Below are 18286 nucleotides of genomic sequence, written 5' to 3'. Positions count from 1 at the left end.
AATGCTCATTTGTAAAATGAGCAAATAGTTTGTTGCTCATTTGTAAAATGAGCAAATAGTTTGTTGCTCATTTGTCGAATGAGCAAACATTTCTTTAATCATTCATTAAATCAGCAAGCATTTCTTTGCTCATTTGTGAAATGAGCAAACATTAATTTGCTTATTTGTCAAATGAGCAAATAATTAGTTACTCATTTGGAAAATAAGCAAACATATCTTTGATCATTTGGGAAATGAGCATTCACTTTTTTGCTCATTTAGAAAATGAGCAAATAGTTAATTTCCCAAAAAAATACAATTAAAAATAAAAAACGAAATTAACAACTGGGAAGTGCATATAACAAAAACAGTAGTGAATCAGTAATTTGTCAGCGTATACAAGGCCCTAGATAGTATTAAAATCCACCATATCAATCTGACTGCCAAAACGAAACGTGACACCTAGCAATCAGTGAATGAATCAGATCAAACACTGATATTCCCACAGTTCGAATTGCTACAAGGTTGTCCAGTTTTCTGAATCCTAAAGTAATACTTTATACTTAATAAATACTGCTCAACTTGTCTTGTAAGGTAAAAAATACTTTAGTATTATGCAAACCGAAGGAAAAAGAACAAGTGAACACATACTTAGATTGGAAATTCTTGCATGAAATATGGGACATCATCATCTAACAACTAAAAGGAAACACATACTCTGTCCAGAAAAAGGCTTCTCTTCATACTATTCTTAAATAATGCAAGTTGAAGTTCCTCCTGATCATTATAATTGATAATTGTATTAGAATAAAGAAACAATAATAACTTAGATATAGCAATAATATAATGCATAATAACTCTTAATTTTCTACCATATAAAATAGATTAAGTATCATCAAGAATATTATATACCTTTTTAATAAAACCATCTTTGACAACAGAGTTGCTGAGTTTATTGAATAAGTCATATAAAAGATCTACTTCTTCCTCAGTAACTGCAACACAAAACAACCAATATATAACAGTTAGAAAGATCAAAACTTTAGAGTCTACAACATGTTCAAATTGTGCCATTTGAATTTCAGCCAGAGAACTTTCAACCATAAATATTAAATACCAAGAAAGATGGCAGCTTTAGCAACAAAATTATAGCCTCAATCGATTTCTTGCAATTATACTCAAATTTAGAGCTCTGAAATATTCACATTTAGATCCAACACCAGAAAACAAAAACACAAAAAAGAAAAATAAAATATCAAGTTGATTGAGTTTTTTAATATTCAGATCATAAATCAATGTATTACTAAAGCCTACAGGCTACAGGACATCAGGTGTCTGCTTTGTGTTAATTTTTACTCATTTAGCAAATGAGCAAATAGTTAGTTGCTCATTTGTCAAATGAGCAAATAATTAGTTGCTCATTTGTCAAACGAGCAAATAATTAGTTGTTCATTTGTCAAACGAGCAAATACTTAGTTGCTAATTTAACAAATGAGCAAAAACTTAGTTGCTCATTTGTCAAATGAGCAAATAGTTAGTTGCTCATTTGTGAAAGGAGCATTGAATTTTTTTGCTCATTTGACAAATGAGCAAAAATTAATTGCTCATTTGACAACTAAACAAACAATTAATTGCTCATTTTGACAAATTATTTGCTCATTTTTGACAAATTAGTAGAGAATAAATATTAATTTTTGACAATGAGAAACTAATCATTTGCTCATTTGGAAAATGAGCAATCGATTTTTTTGCTCATTTAGCAAATGAGCAAATAGTTAGTTGCTAATTTAACAAATGAGTAAAAACTTAGTTGCTCATTTGTCAAATGAGCAAATGATTAGTTTCTCATTTGTCAAATGAGCAAACATTTTTGTAATCATTCATTAAATCAACAAGTATTATCAAGAACCATACACTCATCTGCATTTTATGAACTGCATTTTATGAACAGACAAAGTAGCATTGTAAGGCTCAACCACTGTATCAGACACCTCCCAATGAATGACAAACTTGAAACCCTGCAATTCCATTCCGTTTCACACCCACATTCAGATTTTAAAATTGATATAGCCACATTCTTCCTGCAGATACTAGAATACGACAGTCTCAATACGCAAGAACCATATAATTTAACAAGAGTAATTCAAAAGCTTGTAGTATAGAGCAACTCACGTTGAATATCCAGCAATAATATGTTGTGCTGAACCAAACTTTTTCATCCAGTTTTGATAATTTACAGAATTCACAACAGTAGAGGGAGTAAGATGCACAACACAATTCACAGTTTCATATACTTGTCTGAAAGCTTATAATATTTACTGAGAGATTTTATGATAAATAGCTTTTCCGCATGAGATTCAGTTGGGCACTTAACAATGGGTACTCGGATAGAAGGGTCCATCACATCACTAGGGGAATCTTGAAAAGGCAACAAATACATAGGTTGTATATATTATATAGAGTGGATCAGAAACATTAACATACAAAAACATTTAATGGGGAAATCTACTTTCGGAAAATGCTCATATTGAAACTCACCATAATATCTAGGTGATCTGACTTCACAGATTTCCCATTTTTGAGATCTCTTCATTTAGGTTCTTCATCTAGACCAAGAGCTTCAGCCTTCTCCTTGTGGAACTTCCCTTTAATCTCCAGCAACTCACAAATGTATACAACATACACATCGCTAGGTTTTATAGAAGACTCTTCCATAACACAGGGTTGTAAGAAAACTGCTGAAACTTTGACAGCTGGACTTCCACAAACAAAATAAGGTTCTTCAGACAGGCTTGGAGCAGTAGGAGATTGAGCATTTGAAGATGAGATGACTCCAAAACTCTTTGCACAGATGGAAGCATGTGGAATGAAGGACTTCAGTCCATGAACCAATGGTTCAAGATTTGATGGACCCCGTAGCTCGACCAGCAGTCATAATTCAGCACAACATAAGAAGCAAATCAAAGAATTGTTCTGCATATATCAATTTCAAGTCAAAACTCAAAAAAGAGACAATAAGGTTAGTATTAAGACTTCAGCCAGTACTCACAAAATGTCCTTCCCCAATGCCAGCCAAAGTTAGAAGCAGCGCTGTACAAGAAGTTCTTTGTCTCTTAGAAAAATCATGGTATAAGGTAACAATCAAGAAAACTAGATTAATTGGGATATCGAAAAAATAATCAGAACAACCTTGAGGCTTAAATAACAAAGTAATAGCCAATCACCACCCGCATCAAAATATTCTATTGTATTTTGTTCTACAATCAACATTACTTGCTTTCATAACTTTCAACCAAAAGTTAACTACTTAATAAAATCCCTCAACTGATTTGTCTGAAGACATGTATGTAGCCGAAAGCATCTTAACTGGTAGTCCTTCACTAAATAGATACTTAAAAAAGTACATTTGAAATTGATAAAATAATAGGATTCATTGGGGAATATTGTCAAACACTTAGTGTGCATCAAAATTTAAGCACAAATTAGTGAAATGCAAGTACCAAAATTGACAAAATCAATCTCTTTAACCATTCATAACCTCAGAAATTATGAATAAAAGTTCGAATTACACTATAAAGAACCCTAAATAAATAAATGAAGCAAAATTAAAACTAAAATCAACTAATAAGTTCGAAAATCCCTAATTATCGCATGAAAATCGCCAAAAATCGCAAAACAAATGACAAAAACCTTAAGTAATCAAACTAAAATCAACGAAAATCAAACTTTAATCAACGAAAATCAAACTAAAATCAACGAAAATCAAACTAAAATCAACGAAAATTACCTTGACAAAGAATCAATAAAGTTAGAAGTAGAATTGATGAAGAATCAAAGCAAAGGAAGAGAGCAGTAAGAAGGGAGCAGAGAAATTGAAGGAGGAGAGAGAAAAATGGCGCCTTGAATGAAGGAGGAGAGAGAAAATGCTGGAAAATGTATTTGAAATTACATTTGATTGGGATAAATTGTAGCTATTGGATGCAATTAATCCAACGGTTGTAATATGTCCTCACATATAATAGGGTTCTCACATAAGGGGGGTGGTCTCATATGATCCTATTTCTATATATATATATATATATGTATATGTATATATATATATATATATATATATATATATATATATATATATATATATAATAGGACCGTTAGTGACTTCCCGGCTTATGGTATGTTGTCTGGTTGGACCAAATCTGGTAAGAAGGCTTGTCCATATTGCATGGAGAAAAGCAAAGCATTTTGGCTCGAACATGGTGGTAAAGTTTCTTTGTTTGATTGCCACCGCCAATTCCTTTCGACAGATCATAATAATTATATTATTATGATCTGTCGAAAGGAATTGGCGGTGGCAATCAAACAAAGAAACTTTACCACCATGTTCGAGCCAAAATGCTTTGCTTTTCTCCATGCAATATGGACAAGCCTTCTTACCAGATTTGGTCCAACCAGACAACATACCATAAGCCGGGAAGTTACTAACGGTCCATAGGATGGCTGCTCGAAGATTGAAATTATGTTTCCTCGAAATATCGTAGGTATTTGCGCTAACTTCCCATAATTGTTTCAACGGATGCATGTACACATCCAAGTTGCCCTTAGGATTTTTAGGACCAGGAACGAGCAACGGAAGGAACATGAATTGTCTTTTCATACGCATTGAGGGAGGCAAGTGATAAGAGGTCGAAATGACAGGCCAACAAGAATATTGTCCCCCAAACTTACCATGAGGAGCAAAACCATCTGTACACAAGCCAAGTCGAATATTACGAGGCTCGGAGGCAAACTCTAGAAAGCAACTATCAAGGTGTTTCTAAGATTCACTATCACTAGGGTGTGCCATTGTGCCTTGAACTCGAGGATTTTTCGAATGCATGTCATTTCCTCCGAAATGTTCTTGGTTGCAAAGAGCCTTTGCAACCTGGGTGTGACCAGGAAATTAGATAGAACATTCAAAGGCACTAAGCTAACGTTAGAAGTCTTCTTGTATCGGTTGCTGCCACACACCATACATGTAGATAGCTGAGCATCATCCTTCCAAAATAACATACATCCTTTCGGGCATGCATGCATCTTTTCATGAGGCAGTTCCAACCCCTTCACAATCAACACATCTGTGGGGCAAATTATACTCGCACTTTAGACTAGTAATTCTAGCAACCATCTCTAACACGTACAATGAACTCCCTTCGTATAATGGTTGTTCAGAAGCCTTCAACAAATCCAGAAAATGCTTAGCTTGTGCATTAGGCTCCTCCTCTGATGAAATACTAGCCTATTCGGAATGCCCTTGATCTTGAGTATGACCAAAAGCATCGAAAACCATTTCATGATATTCATTGGAACGCCGTTCAGGAACTCCTGGAAACCCTTCCCCATGACACATCCACTATAGTAATTAGGACAAAACCCTTGGGGTACAAATGAATTTTAACCGTTTCCGCATCCCAAAGCCGTTTGTTCTTACATTTAAAACATGGACCCTAATTTCATTCGGGTTACTACTCTCGGGATGATCTTTAACGTACTGAATGAATTCATCAACCCCTTTCACAAACTCTGGATTTATAGAAAGCCCAACCTTTCTTTCGTACATCCAGCTATGTTTTGTTCTTTTCATGATTAAAACTTCTACACAACTCACGCATATGTATAATCACATTAGTCACAAAGTGTATTTAATATTCATTATCAATCAAAGTGTTATGGAAATGCAAATGAGATTTGAAATGATGTCCAAGGGTCCTTATCACTCTAACCTAACCCATCCTTGTACGTTTTAATCCCACTAGTGAATGTAAGCCAGGTTTGCAATTCTATGGAAAATCCAGCAGCATTTCCCTACAGTTCTCCAAGTACACGATGTAGACGATTAGATACACCTACACATGTACCTAGAGAACATTGTAGAGAAATGAGAAGTTAGGATATTTCCTAGAATCAATAACAAGGCATACATTCACCACCTAAGTGAGAATAAGCGTACAAGGACAGTCCCAACCGGGGATTATTTAAGACATACTCCTAATGTGTATGCCTTGAACGGGTATCTAGGCATATGATTATGCAAATGATTCATTTACAAAATATATAAAGTAAAGGACACATGCATTATATTAACAAATATATCATAATTAAACTAAACTAAACAAATATATTAAACAATTATAATATATTATTTTAAACATTATATAAAACAAATATATTAAAATAAATAAACTAAACATAACCATTATATTAAACTAAACTAAACTAACATACATTATGTTAAACTAACCTAAACTAACATACATTATATTAAACTAACCTAAACTAACATACATTATATTAAACTAAACTAAACTAACATACATTATTATATTAAATTAAATCAAACTAAACTAATATATCATAATACAACACATTTATTTCAAATATTTCAACATATTTAACATAAAATACAACAAACATGTATACACTACACTAAAAACGATGATCAACTAACGTATATCTATATACAATTAGTCACTAACATGCATGTATAAACTAAAATAAGAATTTTAGAGTTTATAATGTCACTAACCTCTAGATCTGCACTTTGTATTGACAATCAAACCAAGTAAATCTACAAATCCTACAAATAATTAAAATTAAAAACTTAATTAGGATTATGGAGGAGGCGTCAGTTTTAATTAAATAAAAAAAACATAAAAAAAATAAAAAAAAGGAGGAGGGTCTTACCGGCTGCAGAACGACGGGAGGATGGAGGTGGTGGTGGTTCGGGTCGAAGCGACGAAGGAGGAGGGGGGATGCTGTACAAATGGTGATGGGTGGTTAGGGCTTACCGAAAAAAGAAAAAAAAACCAAATAAACACTACTTACCGAGCGGCGGCTCAGGAGTCACAATGGGGCGGCGGTGAAAAACGAGTGGTTGCGGTGGTTGCTGTACATTGTGTTGATAGTTAGGGTTTACTGAAAAAAAAACAAAAAAAAAAAACAACCCAAATAAACACTACTTAGCAATTGGCGGCCAAGGACTCACAAGTAGACGGCGCTCTGGCTAGAGGTTGCGGCGGATTGGTGGTGGTTGCGCCCCCTTTCTCTTTCTCTTTCCGTCATCCTTTCTCTTCCTCCTTTTCTCTTTCTGTTTCGAAAATAAGCAGATCTAAAGCCCCCACTTTTTTTATTAAAATATTCCGACGAAAATATTTTCTGTCGTAAATTAGTACTTCCGACGGAATATTTCGTTGGAATATAATTTTCTGACGGATCCAAATTCATCGGAAAATTCGAATTTTCCGACGAAATTTTAGGTTCGTCGGAAATCAGTCTATTTCTAGTAATGACCGAAAGAGTACACTTTTCCCGCAGGAGAAAAAGTAATGACAGCTAGAACAATAACAAAAAAAACCCATTAAATAAAAACCCCAAACTTAATTTTCATTCCAAATTGAATAGTTTCACACAACAAAATTATAAAAAGTAAAATAATAAATTCACATATTTAACAAATAGCTAGAAAGGGAAACATACATATGTTAAAAAAATAAATAAATAAAAAATATGCTTAGATTCATGCTAAGATTTTTACTGGATTTGTTTGGAATATTGAGGAGGACCTGACATCAAAGCTCTAATCATGGGCTTCAGTTTTTCAGTTGCCTTAATAATTCCCAAAAACATTAGCCTGTAAACCACAACCATACCAAACAAGATTGCAAGGTCTACCCATTTTGAGTACCCCATTTCAACTTGCCACAAGTTTTTCAGCACCTCTTCTCCTGTAATGGTTGCTGTACCACCAACTAAAGCATTTGGAAATGTCAATCCTTCAAACTCGTTCTTGTAGAACCCTTGATTCGCGTACTTGTGGAACGCAATGTAGTACATGGGGTACTTCCAGAAGGGCTTAGGGATGTCATTAGGCAATCGGAAAAACCCTCCATTTAGCATCATCACACCTTGAATTCCTGCCCCGGTTATTATACCCATTAGAAAGTCTGGGACTAAGCTTGCAACTATCATCATTAGGCTTTCGACTAACATCATGCACATAAATAGTACTAATGCAAAGTATACAAAGTGGCCGAATCCTCTTTGAAGGTGTACTAGATAGTATGCCATTGCTCCTGGGATTAGAGATATGATGATCAAGTAAGGGATGGATGATATTGTGTTCCCTACTGTGTAGGCAGCAACGCTGTAGTGTCCGTTGAGTCTTTCTCTTTCGAAAATCTAGCAACAGACACAGATGAAGGTATCAGCATTATCAATCATTCAAAGCCTTAGTCCCATGAGTGGGATCGGCTACATAAACCAAAAGTGATTATATATAATACATGTTATAATCAAAATAAGTTTTTTTTATATGTAATAGTATTATAAGATATGAGTACAATGTTCTAACCTTCATGTCTTCGACGAATGAAGGAAACCCTCCAATCGCCATAAAAGTCAGGAAAGCTGCAACAAACATGAGCATTGCTCCTCTAGCCTGTAAAAATTAAACAGCATTCTGTGTTCTTTACACATGAATGATTTGGTTCATTATTTTGGATGAAAACATGTGAGTTTTCGGATATAATCACCTGAATCGATCCATAAGAGAGGCCAATATCATAAAATATAGTCCCCACACATAAACAAAGAGCAATGTAGATTCCAAGTCGAAGCCAATAGTATCCTAAGTCGCGGTACATGTTCACGAAAGACCTCTTGGTAAGAACAATCGACTGAGTTATGAAACTAGCATGTTTCCTTTTCGATTCAGTGGAACTTCCCTCCTGCAATAATATCAATCTTTTAGAGTTCGATCTATTTACTAAACATCATAATTAGGCATTATTAGTACTATGAAGCAAATTGAATTAAACCGATTTTGGGCTTATTATATTACCTGTTGGCATATCATTGATATGTGCTGTTGAACTTCATGGTAAGTTTGTGATGTTTTGTATGAATTCACAAGAGTGTTTATAACTTCTTCAGTGCTCTGCTTCCCATTTAATCCTTGTTCGATGTCCTAAACGAGAGCACCAAGTCATACATTTTTAATAAATCATACATGTATATGCATTATATTTTTTTTCTAGCTAGTTCATTATTATTACTACCTTCGTTAAATGTTTTGTGCAAGTTTGGAGGTGTTTACGCTTACCAAGGAAAAATTTGAGGAGCAAAGATTAGCTAGTGTAATGGAAAGTAATTAAAGAAAGGGGAGAGAGAAAATGGGACCATCGCACTTAAAAAAGGGTGGGGAAATCTGATTTTATTAGGAGGGAGAGAGAAAATGGGACCACCCCACTTAAAAAAGAGAAAGAGAAAATGAGACCACCCCACTTAATATTCAAATCTGATTTTTTAAGTAGGGGTATATAAGTCTTTTTAAGTTTTTTTGTTTACTAAAATAGAAAAAACGGAAAGTTACACATAATGTTGATCATTCGTTTTTACAAAAATTGCACAAAATATTTAAGGAAGGTATTACATACAATACATATTAAAGATTTCAAGGAATACTTGGTACTTACAGCTGTTTCGAAGTCCTTGTTGATGGTTCTTAGGTAGTGATCGGAAGGGTTTCGCATGGTTGGGCAGGGGAATCCACTTATAGTGAAAAACTGCTAAAAAAAACATTTATGTTAGAAAATGATCTTGTAAAATTTGACTTGACTAAGAAAAAATCGAATCAAAATTGATCTGAAATCCAGAAAATTCATGAAAAGTTGATTGACTCAAAACTTGACCTCCTACGAATGACTAAGATTGAATTTGATATTGAACAAATTTAAGTGAACATATTGCAAGTCCACTGAAAAGTGTATTAAAAAATTCACTTAAAACCCAAAAATTAGATGTTTGGCAAGTCTAATCAGAATTATCCATTTGCTTTAATAAATGACTTTAAGTAAGTTACACAAAACTTGGTTTAGACTATTAAAAGTTACCTCATTAGCAGCTGAAGCCGAACCAAAGTAGACAACCTTTCCACTAGAGAGTAGACATAGATTATGGAAGAGCTCAAAGACTTCACTACTAGGTTGATGAATAGAAGCAATAACCGTCCTTTGATCCTGTTTCGCAAGCTTGATGATTCGGCTCATGACATGGTAAGAAGCCGCGCTATCAAGGCCACTAGTAGGCTCATCTAAGAACAGAAGTCTTGGCCTAGTCAAGATTTCAATGCAAATACTGACTCTTCTCTTTTGTCCACCACTAAGACCTTTTACACTCCAACCTCCTATTCTTGTGTTAACACAACCTTGTAATCCCATGTCTGTAATCGCGTCATTAGCTCGTTTGATCTTCTCAGCTTTCGTCATTGAATCAGGTAGTTGAAGCTGAGCTGAGTAGTATACGGCTTCTTTTACTGTTAGCGTTGTCATTAATGTGTCATCTTGAGTCACATATGCCTAAAAATAATGTGTTATGCCAAGTTAGATATAGTTCAATTAGAATTTTAATTTATGAAAATGAACTGTATTCAATTGATTACATGCTTAATGCTTTGTTAGATGCATGTAAATCATCTTACCGAAGTCCCAAAAGCAAGTGTTTGTTTACGACCATTAATCAAAATCTCCCCTGTTTGCCTTGTGTTTGAACCTAACCTGCCTGTGCACGGAAACAAGTCAACAGAAGTATATTCATAATAAGTCAACTTAATTGCATTATCCTAATCGTTTAAAAGGTTCGGAGAATAATGGTACGAGTAATTTTACAATGGTTATAACAATTATGTACCCACTAGGTCACTATAATGTTTCAATCACACTTATTATATTAATATAGAATTGAAGCATATAGAGCAAGCAGTCGCCATTAATAAATTTAATGATTATGTCGTTATGATTAAGATATGTATTATATTAATATGTATTACCATATTAAAGATTAGTAATTATTGAGCAAATGGACTCAAATGTAGCTGATTCGTAGCAGTGATCGATTAAGCTAACATAACTACCTTCGTTGCACAATGTACATACTGTTCTTTGTATAAGATAAAAGGCGGAGGATAATTTGCTAATTAAGTAAGTAATTAAGTTAAACCAATGCAACTAAGACATACAAGAAGTGTTCAATATAATATTGGATGAATGAAAGACGACTTGTATGCACGTAGTAATTCAATCTCTAATAATGGTCTTACCAGCCAAAGCATCCAAAAGAGTGGACTTGCCACAACCAGAAGGACCCATAACAGCTAAAACCTGACCAGGTTGAGCATAGCCAGAGACACTTTCTAAGATAGGCCGTCGCCCACCATCACCACCACCACCACCACCACCACCCGTGACTGTTATCGATAAATCTTTCCATGTCAACGATACATCACCTTCGCTACATCTACGTTCATTATCATTAATGATAACATTATCATGATCGCGCATTATTAACCTTGTGTCTCCCATTTTCTTCTCTTGATCAATACAAGCTTTTATCTTGCACGAACTAGTTGTGCACGTAGGAAGAAATTAATAAGGCGTAATGGGAAATTAGAGAGATGGGTTTGTATTTTTGAAGGTAAAAAGATAATTAAGATTATTGCATTTGGCTTAATTTCAGAATTAAGAAGTAGGCCGTTTGTTTTTTTAGTACTTAAAATTTCTTCGAACAAAAGGTTTATCCTTCGGAGGCGCCATCAACTTGCACGCGTCATTCCCTGATTTAAACTTATGCACTTAACATTAATTAATTAATTAATCAATACCGTAATATTAAATTAGAGGGATTTTTAATCTTTTGACTCGTTTTATTTTATTGGTTTGTATATTCTTAATATGGCCCACCAAGCCCTACACTTAATTTAAAATTAAATTAAATTTGATCAATCAGAATGTATTACATGCAAGTGGTATATAAAAAGCGAAAATAAGGATTTTGGCATGTTTGACCAAAATAAGGATTTTGGCCTGTTTGACCAAAAAAAAAAAACCAAACCACCCTTCCCACCACAGCCAGCCCCCTCCTCTACCAGCGGCCAACCAATTTCCTCGGTGTCGACGACCTTCAACGTCGTCGGAATTATCGCCACCCACAACTTAACCTTCACCACCACCACTTCCACCCACTGCACCACCACCTATATACACCACCAGCAACAACCACCACAGAAACCACCATACCAACAACCAAAACCACCGAAATCACCATACCTACCAACCAAACCACCATACCAACCCACCAAAAACATCGAAACCACCATACCAACCCACCGAAGACAGAAAAACACCATACGAACCACCAACCAACCGACCAAAACCATCCAAAAACCCATACCCGAAACCTGCCATAACCATCCTCTCACCACCACCGCCAAGATCCAAATTCCACCCCACCTAACTCGCATCCACACCGCGAAGCTACCCCACACCACCCCATAAACACCACCGCACCTTTCCTCCAAAATCAGCCCATCTTCCCTTAATTTCTCAATCTTCCAATTCTTCTTTCTTTCTACATCAATTTCTCACTTTTTTTTTCAGTTTAGGGGTTTCATGGGGAGCGGGGTGTGGTCGGAAAATGCAATGAGAGGAGATGGTCAAAAATGGGAGGTGAAGGGGGAAGGGGGAGTGGTGGTTGGAAAGGGAGGAGAAGTGGAGGAGGGGGTGGTTGGCAGTGGGGTGAGGGGAAAGTGTGTTTTTTTTTTTTTAAAATTGTATTTTTTTTAATTTGAAAAAATAATTAAAGGTTTTTAATTAAAAAAAATAATAATCCAAAGAAAATTAAAAAAATGACCAGTTGTATAGGTCACTGGTCATTTGCGTTCATTTTGGGAGAAAAATGTTAAACTTGTGTCTAATATGAGCAGATTTAAAGGTTAGTCTAATATGGGAGAACCGTCCACAAGTTTGTCTATTTATGTTAAATTTTCCTTTTTTTTTGAAACGTTAGTTGAAGTTAAAGATTAGTCATTAAAACTTAAAATAGTTGCTTCAAACAAGTGTCAACTGTCTAAGTAAAACTAGTTGTGGATTAGTAAAAAGACAAAAAAAGGACGAATATATATACTCGTAAACAAGAAAAGATAATTTTCTTGAATAGATTAAAGAAAGGTATTTGTTAGAGGATCAACTCAATCAAAATAGTTGAGGTCTAGGATTATGTTTTATACTCTATCACACCCCCCACACGAGAACTCGTTGGGCTTGAAGTATGGATGCAGTATGGACCCTCCTCATACCCAACGCTTAATATTTCATATGAGCTCTATGTCACGTTGACTCTGATACCATGTTAGAGAACCAACTCAACCAAAACCTTAAACTGATGGTCGAGGTCAAGATTATGTTTTATATTCTATTAGTATTTAACAATATTGGTAAAATAAAAAGCTTTTGGCGGCATCATGAAAAATTACAAGTTTTTTTTTTTCCTTGAAAAAATAATTTTAGATCAATTGGTAGTATCGGTGTACAGCTCTTAACATGATGAGTATTAAGGCCTAAAATTTTGCGTGTAAAACTTTTTTCATTTTGAATATACTAGAGATTAAGGTGAATAAAATAGCACTCGAAGACTAATGTTATGTATCATAAAAGCCTAAATTTTTTTAATTTTTTTTTTACTATGTTTTTAATTTTAAATTGAAGGAAAATTATGTTAAAGTTAAACTCACAATTGAACAATAGTATTATATAGAGTATTTCGTATCATTACTTTAAGCCAATTTTTTCTAAATCTCTTTTCAATTAGGGCTGATTTATTATAATACGGGATAATTCTCCCATAATTCTTTTCATATGGCCGGTATTCAATGCTTTAAGAAAAAAAAATACTTTGTAATTAAAAAAAAAAAAGTACATAAACTCGAAAGGAATTTGTTTAGATTTTTTTTATCCAAATGACTTTAAAAAAATGATAGTGGTGGGAGTTTAAAATTTGAGTTGTCGTACACATATCCTCAATCTTAATTATTTGGTCATCAGGTCAAAACCTCGTAATGGAATAAGGAGTTAGGTAAGTTGCAAAATATTTAATCAATAAAAGGATTCTTTCCATTTATCCCAAATCGTTGATTGCTTGCAAGAAATAAGAAGTGATCACCAGATATATATTCGATTATACTTATATTATTGGTGGATAAAATCATAATCTTCATGTGCAGGTTTTAGTATTTTTGTAGTACTCCGTATTAATAAATCAACAAAGGTTTATTTCTTTTAGGTATCTAGTTGTGATCCCTACCCATTAGTTTGGCTAATGCCAGGCTGAAAGCAGGCTATTTTTGCTGTGTAATGGTTGTAGTTTATTGGCTTTGTTGCTGTCAAAATTAAATATTACTTTGTATATTGTTTTATAACTAAGGTCCCGTTCACTTTACCTTTTTTTTGCTGAAATGAAATTATTTTTACTGAACTTAAATTATTTTTGCTAAAATGAAATTATTTTTACTGAACGGAAATTAATTTTGCTGAATTGAAATTATTTTTACTGATTCCCTGTTATATTTTTTCTTTAGAGTTACTGATTTTTGCTGAATTGAAATAAATTTTACTAAACTGATTTTTACATTTTTTTTTTTAAGGTGAACTGAACAGGGCCTAATCATTTCTTTATTTATCAATACGTCATAGCATAGATAGCAAATAATGGTTCATTAAATTATCACATGATTAATTGTTTTAATAAACTTCATGATTTTTTTTTTCCAAACGATCACACTTCATTTTCAATCAAAACAATATACAAGTATATATTTTGGTGGCTTTCCAAACTTAACTAATTCATGCATAGCTATATGTAATTAAGACGATTACACACTCAAGGGCGGACCCACCTTTAGTCATAGTGGGTCCGGTGACGCAGTATTTTTTTTAAAATAAAATATCAAAGAGACCCCTTATTATAGATAGGCGGTCTCTTTGATGCTGCTTTTGGTAACAACAAACAACATCAAATAGACCTCTTATTAAGGTAGGCGATCTCTTTAATGCTGCTATTGCTACTTAAATATTAAAGAGACCTGTTATTTATATAAGAGGTCTCTTTGATGCTGCGCTACTTTTTTTTCATTAAAGAGACCAGTTATATTTAATAACTGGTCTCTTAAGATCTCACTTTTTTTTGTATAATTTTTTAATAATTTTTTTCCCTTTTTATATCTTATATTTGTACAACCGATTTTAATATTTCCCCATAAAGCTTATCAATTAACTAAAAAATCATAAAGTTAATTCAATATAATAAATTTATTGTACCATTTGTTTATAACATGTTATTTGTAGTATTTTCGACTTGTAAAATTGAATTCTTAAGTACTGTATTTGGTTGTGGTATGTATTTTTGTGTCCTATTTTTGGATTGAAATCAATTTGGTGAAATTATATATATATATATAATTTGTGAATTGAAATTAATTATAAACAAGACATGGAAAAAAAATTATACTTTCACAAATGATCAATAATTGATGGTGACACACTATCTCGAAAATCTTGGATCCGCCACTGTACACACTACAAAGACGAAGTATTTGACACATGAAAAAGTTCATGAGTAAATTAGTCCACCACCTACAAAAGTAAAGTCAATCCCTCCCCCCCCCCCCCCAAAAAAAAAAAAAAAAGGAACTGCAACTGGTACTTTGATAAGCATCAAACCCACGAGTCCACGACATATACTAAGGTCACGAGATAAAACTCCTTTTTTTTTTTTGGTATATTTTACAAAATTAATAACTTTAGGATAATCAAGTCTTAATTAACTGGTGATCACTTGTATCTTTAATTTATTTCCCAACGTATAATAATTGTTCTTTCTACATCGTTATGATACATAATTACATACCATAATGATACATACCAACGTAAGCAACAATTAATAAAATAATTGACCAAATGAACAAAGAAATACATAAAATAAAGTTAAAACATACCAGCCAAAGCATCCAAAAGAGTGGACTTGCCACAGCCAGAAGGACCCATAACAGCCAAGACTTGTCCAGGCTCAGCATAACCCGATACACCTTCTAAGATAGGCCGTCTTTGCCCACCAACACCGCCTTCGCCACCACCTTCTTTACCACCACTAACCGTAACCCACAAATCCTTCCATGTCAAAGACACGTGATCACTCACATCACGATGCTCCGCCCCCATGGGTGCAACATCGTGTAATGAAACAGTACTTTGAGGAGGATGAGGTAAAGAAGACGACGACGACGAATTCGTATTAGTGTTAGTAATAGCACTAATACTACCAGTTAAGCTAAAGGGGAAGTACCTCCTTAAGCTACTAGAATTTCTCCTTAAACTTTCAACATCATTTCCTGTTTTCTTTTCTTCAGAAACAGTTTTAGCTAAGGGCCTTGTTGGGCTTGGGCTTGGGGTCCATCTTGGTACGTTATTTGTGTTTATTTCTTCCATTTTTAGTATGTTGAAGTTTTTTAACAGAAGCAAGAGAGTTAGTTGGTTGTTTTACTTATGTTTTTATTGCGAGGGAATTGAAGGGAGTGAGAGAGGGGGAAAAAAAAAAAAAAAAAAAAGAGTCGCAATTGAACGATGTCTAGATTTTAGATATATATAGACTCTTATAATTCAACTCATACATACACTTGTTAATTAAGTACTGTGTATAAAATATTAAAATAGAGTATAGATAAAGTACATAATTGAGTAATACGCATTGTACCATTGAAGCCTGTATATATAATACTCCGTAGCATAGTGTCATACATTATATTAATAAATTATAAAAGAGTTAATTATTTTATAAATGTTTTTTTTCTTTTTTTTTTTTGACATATGGTGATGACTACTGTAAAATTTTCAGTAATACTATGGTTCAAATTAAAGAAATGAATCACACATTTGAGCTTGATTCGATTCAGTGAAGTGGATTATTTCTCTATCTTGAATGTAAACTTTAATCATAAATTTTTGTCAATACAGAGTAAATGGTACCACACACAATCATACTGTATGAGATATATGTTTGTTATATTTGTATCAATGCACATTTCTCAATAACAACGCACTATTCTTATTTTTTAATCAGTATATAATTAAAAATCTTAATAGTCAAAGAAATACATTGAATACTCTAATAAATAATCAAGGAAAAATTGAAACTAATAATCCCACCTTTGGCTCATCTTCTCAAAATAATCCCACCTTTGCATATTTTGGAAACAATCCCCCTTTATACCCCATATTTTAAAATGAGCCTTTTAATGAAATTGATAACTAGTTTGAATGTATTTTGCTACGTGTTGTCTTCTAATTGGTTCTTTTTATTTGTTATTTTTAAAAAATAAAGGAATAAACAAAAAAAAATCCTTCTTCTTCCTTCCTCTGTCGAAGCCCCCCACTCTCACCGAATCAGCCGCCCCCCGGAACATCCAGATCCAGTCGGGCAATCGTCCTCCTTGATTCCCTCCCATGCTCTCACCCAATTCACCACCACCACATCCAGCCAGTGGCGGATCCAAGATTTCCGAGATAGTGTGTCACCATCAATTATTGATCATTTGTGAAAGTATAATTTTTTTTTCCATGTCTTGTTTATAATTAATTTCAATCCAAAAATTATATATATATATATATATATGTATATTTCACCAAATTGATTTCAATCCAAAAATAGGACACAAAAATACATACCACAACCAAATACAGTACTTAAGAATTCAATTTTACAAGTCGAAAATACTAAAAATAACATGTTATAAACAAATGGTACAATAAAATTATTATATTGAATTAACTTTATGATTTTTTAGTTAATTGATAAGCTTTATGGGGAAATATTAAAATCGGTTGTACAAATATAAGATATAAAAAGGGAAAAAAAATTATTAAAAAATTATACAAAAAAAAGTGAGATAACTTAAGAGACCAGTTATTAAATATAACTGGTCTCTTTAATGAAAAAAAAGTAGCACAAAAAAATTGGGAAATGCAATAGCAGCATCAAAGAGACCTCTTATATAAATAACAGGTCTCTTTAATATTTAAGTAGCAATAGCAGCATTAAAGAGATCGCCTACCTTAATAAGAGGTCTCTTCGATGTTGTTTGTTGTTACCAATAGCAGCATCAAAGAGACCGCCTATCTATAATAAGGGGTCTCTTTGATATTTTATTTTAAAAAAAATACTGTGTCACCGGACCCACTATGACTAAAGGTGCATCCGCCCCTGCATCCAGCCATCCTCACACCGAAAAAAAAAAAAAAAAACATTAATCCACCTTCCCGAACCTCAACCTGCAACACTCCACTGCCGGAATCAAAGGATGGTTGGGGGTGATGACCATGAAAGGATATCCATGACCACCTGTAGTTATATTTTTGTTTCGGAGATGAAGGTCAAGTTCTCACTCAGATCT

At 33.6% G+C, this 18286-nt stretch overlaps 1 protein-coding gene across 1 annotated transcript; it reads right to left on the bottom strand.

Annotated features, from left to right (window-relative positions):
• Nucleotides 1-6416: 6416 nt before the first annotated feature.
• LOC110718108 (ABC transporter G family member 11-like) lies at nucleotides 6417-16446 on the bottom strand. The gene is made up of 8 exons (XM_021896907.1): nucleotides 15836-16446; nucleotides 10490-10569; nucleotides 9903-10367; nucleotides 9486-9575; nucleotides 8852-8977; nucleotides 8544-8738; nucleotides 8363-8449; nucleotides 6417-8190 (listed from the first exon to the last, which is right to left on the bottom strand). Exons 1-8 carry the CDS (start codon nucleotides 16323-16325, stop codon nucleotides 7543-7545), a joined length of 2181 nt encoding a protein of 726 aa, XP_021752599.1. The 5' UTR covers nucleotides 16326-16446; the 3' UTR covers nucleotides 6417-7542.
• Nucleotides 16447-18286: the final 1840 nt, after the last annotated feature.

This window comes from Chenopodium quinoa, unplaced genomic scaffold (genome assembly GCF_001683475.1).
Source record: "Chenopodium quinoa cultivar QQ74 unplaced genomic scaffold, ASM168347v1, whole genome shotgun sequence".
Classification (NCBI taxonomy): Eukaryota; Viridiplantae; Streptophyta; class Magnoliopsida; order Caryophyllales; family Amaranthaceae; genus Chenopodium; species Chenopodium quinoa.
This window is presented reverse-complemented; position numbering and strand designations above follow the sequence as displayed.

Coding starts and splice junctions, on each gene's coding strand:
- LOC110718108 (XM_021896907.1), bottom strand. CDS start 16,325: ATGGAAGAAATAAACACAAATAACGTACCAAGATGGACCCCAAGCCCA. Junction 8,739..8,851: donor TATCAATGATATGCCAACAG/GTAATATAATAA, acceptor ATATTATTGCAG/GAGGGAAGTTCCACTGAATC. Junction 8,191..8,362: donor CATTCGTCGAAGACATGAAG/GTTAGAACATTG, acceptor GTCTGTTGCTAG/ATTTTCGAAAGAGAAAGACT.